General features: G+C 33.2%; 1 protein-coding gene across 1 annotated transcript; it reads right to left on the bottom strand.

The window, feature by feature from the left end:
• Positions 1-6,527: 6,527 nt before the first annotated feature.
• LOC145043660 (aldehyde dehydrogenase family 3 member F1-like) lies at positions 6,528-11,041 on the bottom strand. The gene is made up of 10 exons (XM_078992376.1): positions 10,756-11,041; positions 10,311-10,379; positions 10,067-10,163; positions 9,325-9,531; positions 9,050-9,174; positions 8,180-8,284; positions 7,685-7,857; positions 7,346-7,436; positions 7,078-7,227; positions 6,528-6,995 (listed from the first exon to the last, which is right to left on the bottom strand). The coding sequence occupies exons 1-10, from the start codon at positions 10,951-10,953 to the stop codon at positions 6,747-6,749; spliced, it is 1,464 nt and encodes a 487-aa protein (XP_078848502.1). The 5' UTR covers positions 10,954-11,041; the 3' UTR covers positions 6,528-6,746.
• Positions 11,042-11,836: the final 795 nt, after the last annotated feature.

Raw genomic sequence — 11,836 nt, 5'->3', positions numbered from 1 at the left:
ATTAAGAACTTTTTCCATTAAGTGCTTAATACTCGATTCTTATATGTCTAAAAGTCAGATCTAAGCTTATTAAGACGGCCTAGGGCATAAAGTTGGCAACTTTATGCCTTTGCATGCTTCATATGTTCCCAACACCTCCATTAAGACCTTTCTAAGGTTCTTAACCCATGCATGAGGTCAAAACACTCACCAAGACTCCATTTTTATGTTGACAAAAGACCAAGGGACCTCAGATCTTTCATATCCATCCTCTGGAGTTGCTTAACTCACAAGAGGAGGTCCAAAATCAACCAAAGGGACAAAACTAGAAAACCCTAGCTAAATCAAATGAATTAGATGGCAAGGTCCAAGCTTTATACCTCCAAAAGCTTCTCAAGGTCGACTATGTGCAGATTCTTGAAGCCAAATGACACTTCAAGCTTCCTTGACAACTTCTCCTCCTTTAATGAACACTAAAAAGGACCACAAAGCACTCTTAATGCTCAAAATGCACTCACAAATGGTATTAGGGTTTCCAAAGACATTTGAAGGTGAATGAGGTTGTTTAGGGTGAGGCTCAAATGAGTTAAGGGTGTGTATATATATATAGGTCTTAAGTCCGGAAATTAGGGTTTTGGCCCTCTGTTGCATACGCATGGCGTACCCTTACGTTCGCCCCGCGTACGCAAGGCTCCTTCGTTATCCTTCTCTGATACTACGCTAAGCGTACCATTAGGTACGCCCAACGTATGAGAGGGACTATTTTTTCCAATTAGTTCATTTCAAGGGGTTCAAAGGTGTACCTGATTTGGAGTGTTACACAAATAGACCTAGGAATTCGCTGAATCCATACAAGAACTCGACGAGTTGAGTCGACTTGTCCCGAAACTGTACCAGGTAGAACTCGACAGGTCCGAGGAGGGAATCAATGAGTTGACTTTTTGTATCACGTCTACGAGTAGTAGGGGAACTCGGTGAGTCAGGGGCATAACTCGACGATTTGGATCGTAATTTCAAGTTTCCTGATTTATAAAACTCAGCGAGTTGATGGATCAAATCGGCGAGTTGAGTCGACCCAGAACATTGAATTTGACCAGAATGTTGATTTTGACTAAGGGTAAAGTGGTCATTTTACCCTAAGAAGGATTACTAGATTATGATTATCTGTTATTGTGATAATAATAGATGGGGAGTCGTTAAAGCAGCAGTTACGGATTCCTCGCTGCGATATTTCACATTCAGCTTTGAGAGGTGAGTTTTCCTCCAGTAGGAACAGGTCGAAGGCACCAATGCCGGCCCGTTTATGTATGTTAGTGTATGCCAGACTTAGGTTCGATGTCGGGGTTATCCTGATGAAGGTTATATGCTTCCAGACGTCGGTCCGATGTCGGGGAATGCCCAAGGAATGTTTGTATGCTTGATGTCTTCATGATTCTTGCATGTGTACGTTTATATGATTTGGGCTTCGGTCTGATGTTGGGGCAAGCCTAAGGAATGTTTATATGTTTATGTTCTGTGTTTATGTTATATGCTTGTTGATATGTATATGTATACCGGACTTCGGTCCGATGTCGGGTGGGGCCCGATGTAGTGGGCTACGCCCGATGTAGTGAGCTAGGCCCAAGTTATGTGTTATATGTTTATGTGATTATGTGTATGGTATGTGGTAGTTTGGGAGACTCACTAAGCTTCGTGCTTACAATTTTCAATTTTGTTTTCAGGTACTTCCGCTAGTAAGGGGAAGAGCTTGGGATGACTGCATAACACACACCACACCGTTTTAGCCTGGGAGGATTTACTATAATGTTTTGACATATGATTTTGATATATTGACAGATGTTACGATATTTTTGAGATACACAATTTATTATTTTATATGATGAATGATACTTATGGTTTTTACTAATGATTAAAGATGAAATTTTTAGACTGTATTTTTGGAATGTTTGAAAACATATCTCATTCATTTTAATTCGGATTGGCATACGATTTTTCCAACATATAATTTATAGTTTGCACATGATTTTAGAGTATAATTTTGTCGTTTTTGATTTTATATTCATTGAATTATAATCCTTCAAAGTTAAGATATCAAAGTTGAAATATTTCAGCTTTTAAGTTATAATTTTAAACATTTGTATTTTGTGAAAATCTTTAAGCAACCACATCTCATTCGTTTTTTAGTCGGATTGACATGCGGTTTTTTCTAGCATGTAATTTAGAGTTTGTAGATGATTTTAGACTATAATTTTATCTTTTTTTAGTGTTATATTCAATGAATTACAATCTTTCAAAGTTGGGATATCAAAATTGTCAGTTTTCAACTATTGTTTAGACTATAATTCTGAATTTTATTTATCTTTAACAGATACATCATATGATAAGGATCTCGGTAGAGTACTGGAAAATTCTGACTTCAAAATGGTAACGAATATTGTGGCATTCTTTGAAAAAAACAAGACAAAAAACATAAATTGTTTCGGCCACATCAAAACCTTTGGTAAAATTCAAGACATATATCTAAGAAATTGGTCAACCAAACCAATGTTTCTCGAAATGGTAAAGGACATAAAGACAAAATACAATAAGTATTGGGGTATCTACAAGAAGATGAATGATTTTTTGTACTTTGCGGTTTTATATTTTTTGTTCTATTTTGATACAGTTATTACTTTTTATTAAATATTAACAACATTATGGTTTCATATTTTTGTAAAGATTACATAAGCTTTAAATATGTTAGATTTAGATGACAAAGATATGGGGAAAATGCCAATGGAATATTAGATTATGACATTTATTAGTTGCACTGATTTTAAAGTTTAAACTATGAGCTTTGGTGTTACAGTCATTACTTTTGTATGCTTGTGTTAAGATTGTTAACTTTTATCGGTGAACTTGATTTATATGTTAGTTGTTTTTATTTGAAAATTTAATTTTACAAGTTATACTATTATAGAGAATGTAATTAATTAAGTTGATTCAAAGTTCGATCAACTGGTATAAGTAACCAATTTTTTTTTTTTTTTTTATCTAAAACAAACAATCAAACTAACAATTATAGTTTTATCGAGTTGTATCGTATCAAACTCAAAAATGTATTCATTATAACAAGTGGTACTGTATGCACCTAAAGTTGTACTGGTTCAATGGGTACAAGAATCGAAAAAACCGGACCTCGACACGAACCCAGTAAGACTCAAATCAATTTGGTCCAAGGTCCACAAAATTATGCAAAACCGATTCGGTCCAAGAGCCGTCCGCTCCGATTCAATCTGGTCTGGTCTAAATGCTCACCCCTAGTTACATCTGACATTTCCCTTGTTTGGCGTGAGTCCAAGATAAGAGCAGTAAAAAGTGATTGTTGTAGGTCAGGCTATACGTTATAAGTGATGAAGAGATTCAAATTTGAGCACAAATAAAATAACGGTTCTTCAATATGCGGACAATGTCATATTCTCGGCTCCTGGTCAATGCAAAACGCCAAAAATCTTATTAGAATTCTATGTTGCTTCGAATTGGTCTCCGGACTGAAAGTCAACATTGTTAAAAACAGGATTTTGGGCTAGGAGTTAGTAGCGTGAAATTAGAGTGGCTTTTGAGAAGCGTGAACTGTTCAATTAGTAATTTCCCCTTTATATATGTAGGGATGCCACGAGGTGAGAGCGTGTCTAGAACGGTACATTAGAATCAACTTAGAGCGAAAAGTCAAAACAAAATGGTCCAAATAGAAAGCTTATATACTATCTTTTGAGGGTTGATTGATATTATGCTAAGCTATCTTGGGAAGTCTATGTTCATTTCTATTTTCACTATATAAGACACCGTTTAAGATAATCAAAACCCTCGAAAAACTGAGATGTTAGTTCTTTTGGGGTGGTTCCTCAGATAACATAAAGATGTCATTGATAGAATGGGATAAAGTTCAGTCTAAAAAAGACGACGGAGTTGACATTGGGGCTCTAAAGGCACATAGAGTTGCACTCCTAGGAAAGTGTTAATGTCGATTCAATTCAAGAAACACATGAACTTTTGGAATAAGGTTATTAAGGCGATATGGGATGGATGGGGTTTCAACGTTCCTTCGAGAGCAAAAAGAGAAGGGTTTTGTTGGGAAACTATAGTAAATCTAGGAAATAACCTTGCCAAAGACAACATATATATTCGTAGCTTATTCCCCTATCTCTCAAAAAGAGAAGGGTTTAGAATTGGAAGCTCTATTGCATGTCCTTTATGCAACATAGCTATCGAATCAGAATCTTATATGGGTGCTTGAAGCTTTCACTTGATCTAGTTGAGCTTCCGGGTGTTTCTTCTCAATGAAGCACTCATTGTAATAAGTAGAAATTCTAATGCAATCTGGAGAGAATTACAATACAACAGGGCAGACACCATGGTGAAAGCGAAGTTTAATCAAGATATGTTGCAGTTGGATGCTATAATTTGGTCAATTTTTCCCAATGACAAATTATGAACGATTCTACCCTTGTTTTCAAAATGGTTGATCTGAGAGATTGTTAGTATCAATTGGTTCGTAACTGTGTTATGAGATGGATAAGTAATCAAATGTTAGTGCAGAACATAGATAAAAGAAATACAATTACAAATTGGTCATCTAAGAGCCACCATATACGAATTAGAACAATGAAATTGTTAACAATCATATCCAAATTCTTCAAGAAATCATTACGAATTAGAACAATGCAATTGAAAAATCAACTTGTGCAATTCGATTTTGCTTAACTGGCCTATATAAGAGTCAAGATCATGAATTTATATCGAATTATTCAACGGGTTTCAATAATTATCTCCAACCGATTGGTATTTTCAGATGCATCGAGTTATATAGCACCTAGTGAAGTTCATAAGATTACAATAAACATGTCCAATTGAATTGTATACATGAAAATCAAACAGATCTATATGTGACAAAAATCGACTAATTTGTGCATAATGTTAAGAAACCTTTGATCCGATTGAAGAATCGGATTCTCCCTTTAGAAGCTTGTTATATTCTTCAAGCTCATCATAATATATGTCCCATACGCAGCGAACACAACCACTGCCACAGCAATCTCCCGGCAACGGTTTCTCCGGTGGCGGAGGGATCTCCGGCGACTTTTTCGTTTCCTTTGTATCCTTAACAACGTTCAAGCCATCACCTGATTGGACTTCTTTCTTAGTATGAGAATCATCCATGGTGATGTTGAAATTGAAATCAATACTTAGATCTAGATAACTTGTGCTTCTGACTGAAAATTGAATTGGATTGCGATGAGATCGATTAAGAGCGGTTGTGATTCGTCGAAGACTCTGTAAACTCATGGCCGATCGACGGCCAACGCCACCATGATGTCGGAGATTTGGAACACGGTGGTGATTACGCGACGGCGACGGCGACGTCAATGTATAGCACAAGTGTTTGAATGGGGGATAAAGAATGGAGAACGCTTCCATGTACTCTGTACGCCTCTTAATCAATCAAAGCCGTGTAATTGAAGAATAATCGATAAAGTTACAAAATTAACCCTTCACTTACTCTTTTTTACAAAAACATTCCAAAGAACAAATAATTTACTGAAAATAATACACAATACCTTTTCTAAGATTCTAATTTAAATTTACTTAAAACTTCATCAACAATCATTACAAGATCTACATACCAATTGTGTCACATGTTTGTCTTTTATAAGTTTTGATACTTATTTTGTGATATTTTTAAAATAAATAATATCCATATGTTAATTTTCTGGTTTTTCAATTTTTAAAGTTAAAAAGTCATATAATATTTATATTTATATATGTAAACTATTAAATGTAATAAATGTGATAGTAATAAACATTTCTTCTTTCCTTATTTTGCAATTTTATTTTAAAAAATATTTATTGTTTATACTTTGATATTTAATTTTTTTTAATCAACTCGTGTAAACACGTAGTTATAATATTCCGCAACCTTTTACACTCCATTTATACTTTGACAAATTGTAAATAATAACATAAACCAATATAATCAATTCACTTTACTTTTTACTTGTAATTACAATATACTTTTATTTCTTTACACATAATAGCAACACGCTTATACTCTTCACTAATAATAGCAATATCGACTTGAAACTTTTTTGCACCCACAATGGGAGTCTACTGGTTGAGGTATGGAATTTTATAAAAGATTTATTGTTTAAATATCAGCACGTCCAAAATATTGTTAGCTCTCTTTGATTTAACCCAATGTTATGTGCTTGGGATAGGTTTGGCATAGGGTGTCCACATGGTGTGGTTTATCATTTTTTACTTTAAAACTTTTACCCTTTTTTAATAATAGCAATGTTCTTATATTTCTTTACATGTAATAACAACATACTTACAATTCTTTACATGTAAAAGTATTAGATATTGACACATATCCCATATTCATATTAGACTACAATTGTATTAGATATACTTTCCATATTTCGTGAGAACCATTTTGTGTATTTAAGCAAACTCAGTTTGTCAATAATACTCAAATGATTGAGTTAATCAATAAAGATCAACCAATTGAGTTCTATCAAAAAAACAACATAGTTGCATTATCTAGCATACATAAAATGGATCATTCGTCACACATAAATGGATCATTCGTCACACATTACATGATTACTTAAAATACACACACTTAAAAATACATGATTGTAAGTTAGTTTTCATCTCATACATTAACACGCTTTTTTAATCTTTATAATTTAATAGAAACCAAAAATATCACTTTCACCATATTCGTCTCAAGAACTCAATGGCTTCTTCAATCCCAAAAGGAGTAGCACCAATCCAACATAATCATAGTTGTATGCTAACCTTAAAAACTCCAATTTGAAATTATTCCATGGTGGATGCCTTGGTTCAAGCTCAAAATAAAAGCTTCTCTCCAAAACTGCTTTTTCATGACTAAATGCATCAAAAGAATATTTCCCATGGTACCTACCAAACCCACTTTGCCCAACCCCTCCAAATGGTAAATCATCACAAGCAAACTACAACATAAACACAAGGGTAAATCGGTCATTTAACTACATTCACTTTGATCGAAAAAAAATATAGATTTTGCACATATACCTGAATCATGGTGTCATTAAAAGTCACACTTCCCGATGACGTTTCTGTTAATATTTGTTTCTTGAAATTTTCGTTTTTTGTGAATGCATAAAGGGCAAGAGGCTTTGGCTTTAAGTTGATGAATTCAATGCTTTCTTTAATGTTATCCAACTGTTATAATTAACAAGGAAATATTTTACATTAACACGACTTTTTGGAGGGTGTTTTCGTCTTTTGTATAGGAGACAAATCAAGAATGTTAAAAGGAAGATTATGCATTATTTCTTACAGTGATAATTGGAAGCAAAGGGCCGAATATTTCTTCATTCATGATTTCTGCATTAAGTGGAGGATCTAACAGGATTGTAGGTTCAATGATTCTGTAATCACATGATTGATTTTCCCAAAAAAATGTCATAAAAAAATAAAGAGTAAATTACAAAATCGTCCCTGTGGTTGACGAGCTTTTGTGGATGTCATAAAGCATGATGAAACTACGGTTTAGGGAAAAAGTGTTTAAAGGAAAAGTAATGGACCATATCCACAAAATGTTATAAACCAAAGGGACTATTTATGTAATTTAGTATGAAGCTAATTATAACTTATGAGAAAAAGGAAAGACAATTACAAATTCTTTTCATCGAAAGAACCACCATAAACAATACAATTTGCGACAGCAGGATCTTCAAGAAGATTTCTCAATCTATCAAAATGGAACTTGTTGATGATTTTAGACATATTTTTCAAGTTTCTCACATCATCACCATAAAATGTTTTAATCGTCTTCTTCAGTTCTTCAATCTAACATCATAAAACAAAATTGCATAAAGTAGTAAGAAATATCAACCTAGTTTCATTTATTTATTTATTATAACATCTTATTTTCATTTCATTCGATCATAAAAATTTAACTTCCATTGTACTTTAAAGAATCTATTTGGTTATAGCAATGAAAGTGGCTTTGTAATTTGTATTTGGATTAAATGGTTACAATTTGATATAAATTTCAAAGTACAATGTTGTAATAGGAAGAAATAAATCAAATTTTATAATGAAGATATAAATGAAAGTACATTGCTATTTATCGTATTAATTTAACCCCAAAAGAATTTGACAAAAATACCAGAGTGGTGGCAAATTTTTGTTCCACAAGCATATAATCAACACCTATGCAAGCTTGTCCACAACATGCCCCCCATTTCCCACTAGCAACTCTTTTTGTAGCCACCTTCAAAGTATAATGATATTATAAATAATACGTGAAAGTAAAATGATATAATAGTGTAGATTTTGTAGAATATGTCTTGAAAAGAAAAAAAAAAATGAAAGCACAATGTTGTAATATACATAGGTAAAGATAGGATGCCATATTTATAATAAACAAATTGTAAAACCTTAGGTGCGTTTAGTTGCGGAAAAATGGGCTGTTTTCCAGAAATTTTTTTTAAGAAAAATAAGAATTTTGAAAATACGTTTAGTTCAACAAATTTTCTAAAATTTTCATGGAAAATGAAAATTTTCTGTTTTCCAAAATTACAAAGAACTTGGAAAATTTTAGAAAACTAATAATTATTGTTTTCTACGTTTTTCTAATTCCAAAATTTTTCTAAATTACAAACACACTCATTCCCACCCCACGCTAAAACCCCCACATTACCACATCCCTACCCACCGTCACCGCCATCATCCACACCACTACTGTCTACCGCTGCAGCCCTCACCAACACCTTCCCCCATCACCACATCCACCACCATCCCGCCCACACCCACCCTACCATCACTACCGTTTTCCTAAAAATGAAAACCGATAGAAAAATACATATCTTAACACGTTTTCTACTTTTCTAAAACAAAAAATGAAAAAAAAAATAATAAAAAAAAAAAAAAAACTAAACGCGTTTTCTAAATTTTCCAATGAAAACTGAAAACGGAAAACGAAATCTGAAAAAGGAAAACGGAAAATGAAAATTGTTTTTCAGTAACTAAATACAACCTTAATATCTGCGTTATTAGGGAGGGAATCAAAGATGGCTGGACATTTTCCTCCAAGCTCTAATGTGACTGGAGTTAAGTGCTTTGCAGCTGCAGCCATTACAACTTTTCCCACTTTTACACTCCCTGAAAATTTTATAAATTAGTAAACCAAAAATCAAGCTTAATTGAAAAAATAAATAAATAAATAAATAAATAAATAATAAAAAAATTCTATTTTTCCTTATAGAAATGCTACCATTAAATGTTGTGTCCGTGTTTTTATATAGCACAAACCTGTAAAGAATATTTTGTCCCATTTATACTCTAGAAGTTGGTTGCTTACTTCCCTTCCACCTTCTATAACCTTAATGGCTTTAGAGTCCAAGTAAATTGGCAATAATTTGGCAAGATAAGACGAACAATTTGGGGCTAGTTCAGATGGCTTTAGCATCACTGTGTTTCCAGCTGATATTGCCCCTATCAACGGGTCCAATATCAATGCTACAAAAAAATAAATAAATAAATAAATAAATAAATAAATAAAAATAAAAATATTCATTAGATTATAAAGTTTCTACAAAACATAATAAAGTTTCTACAAAACATGACATGACATAACATAACAGGACGTGACATGATAGGAGATGTTATAGGATGACGTGACAGAACAAAATAGGACAATATTGTTGATTCATTAAGGATATAAAGTTTCTACAAAATATGATATGATATGACATAACATAACATGATATGATAGGAAATGACATAGCTTGACTTGACAGAACAGGATAAGACGGGATATGCAACAGAGTGAAAACGGACTGATGTTAATGAGACAAAATTTGCAGTTGTTTTTGTCCTATATAAAAAGGTGGTAAGAGAGTCACTTTCAATCTCTTGTCGGTGAAAAGACACGAATGCCCTCCTTGTCGTCGTCGTTCAAAATAACTTTAGCAAACTTGTCCAGTCCAGTCCAGTTCTGTCATGTCATGTTATGTTGTGTAGGTATACCAAATGCACACTAAATGTTGCTTACAAATGGGGAAGTTCCAAGATCCAATGATGAGGACGACACCAAGTGGTTCAGACAACAGTTTCGTACTTGCTGGGAGGAAAAGCAGAGGTAGCCAACCCTGCCAAAAAACATTATTTGTAACAAAATAAATCATATTGTTAATATTAAGCTTGATTAACGAATGATATAATATAGTAAAATACATGTAACATAATTCATATGCATAGAACCATTTAAGTAAAATCACAAAAAGAAATAAGCAAACCTTCTTTGGGGACATCCATTGGTCAATGCAACTCAATGCCAGGTCAACTGATTTCTTCACTATTCCAATCTGTCAGATTAAAAATTAAATATATTCAGACAAAACACCCCATCTTTAAGTTCATCTACTTCTATCCATAATTAATTACTTGTTTTTGACCATTGATTATTTAATTATTAAATCATTTATTTTATTCCTTCAATATTCATGACACTAGCTTGTTTACATAAAAAATTTGCGAACATTTTTTATACTGTTCAAACTATGTGTGATTCCAGTATCAATATCATTACAATCCTAAAGCAAGATCAATCTCAAAATCAAAACACAAATATGTCATAATCATAATAAATACTCAAAAAGAGCCTATAACTTTTGTAAATCAGCTAAAAAATTTCAAAGTTTTGGCTAATAATAAAAAGATTAGAGTTTAATAAAGACGTACTTCATCACGATATGATTCAACAGGGTGTTTTCCGAGTTCGGATTGAAGTAACTTATAGAGGTTATCTTTGTTTTCCTCAATCAGTCGGAGAATTGCTCGAAGCTGTGATTTTCTCCAATCAACGCCTCTAGTTTTGCCGCTCTTAAACGTCTGCCGGAGCTCCTCCACACTCCGTCGCATGCCGTGATCGTCCTCCATGTTCTTTCCCTTTTCTGCTCATGCAACTGCTACCTACAATGTATTTACATTGGTCCATGTGAACGTATTTATCACAAGAATGACTTTTGTACCGATTTTAACAAGTACCAACAATGTTGAGTACATGTCATTATAGCGTACTAAAAGCAAGCTACAAAAAAAGTTATCTAGAAAAAGTGAAACATATCTAAAATCATGGACTTCAAATAATTTCTTTTTTTAAGATTATTTTATTTACTCAATTATGATTTATATAAACAAAATTATACTTTGGTCAAAACCCATTTAACGAGAGTAACTATAAAAGATTTATACATTTGGTCCTTGTAGTTTTAAAAATTGTTTGTCTTGTCGTTTTGCTTGACTTTGTCTTGTTTTAGACGTTAGTCAAACCCATATGCCATTCACACAATGCTATAATCGTCTTTGCATTATGCCTAACGTCCATCCTCTTCCTTATTAACCATTATTCTCTAACACACCGTTCACGAGTTTAATTTAAGGAGAGAAAAGAAAGCAAATGGGTGGAAATGAGAGGAAAGTAAGAGAGATTGATGCTCCCAAGTTTCATTAAAGAAGGAAATTGAATGATCACTTTCCCTCCTAACTTTCCTTCCGATTTGGGAAGATTTGAAAAAAAGAATAAAATATTTAACTTTTTTTCCATTTCTCTCCGACCCGGGAGCAAAAAAGACAAATTTGTTTTCTTTTCTTTTCTCTTATTTTCTCTCCTTACTTTCTTTTATCTTCTCTTCTTTTCTTTGCTTCAACTCGGAAGCGGAGTGTAAATTAACGATTTCAGCCATTTCTCTTCTTCACTAACTCTCTCACTCTAAAAAAGATAGTTTTGTGTTATTGTGTAACCCCTACGGTTGTTGTAACC

The sequence above is a fragment of the Lactuca saligna genome, chromosome 4 (genome assembly GCF_052625555.1).
Source record: "Lactuca saligna cultivar CGN05327 chromosome 4, ASM5262555v1, whole genome shotgun sequence".
NCBI lineage: Eukaryota > Viridiplantae > Streptophyta > Magnoliopsida > Asterales > Asteraceae > Lactuca > Lactuca saligna.
This window is presented reverse-complemented; position numbering and strand designations above follow the sequence as displayed.

Coding starts and splice junctions, on each gene's coding strand:
- LOC145043660 (XM_078992376.1), bottom strand. CDS start 10,953: ATGGAGGACGATCACGGCATGCGACGGAGTGTGGAGGAGCTCCGGCAG. Junction 7,228..7,345: donor CTTTGCTTCCAATTATCACT/GTAAGAAATAAT, acceptor TAATTATAACAG/TTGGATAACATTAAAGAAAG. Junction 6,996..7,077: donor TTAATGACACCATGATTCAG/GTATATGTGCAA, acceptor TTTATGTTGTAG/TTTGCTTGTGATGATTTACC.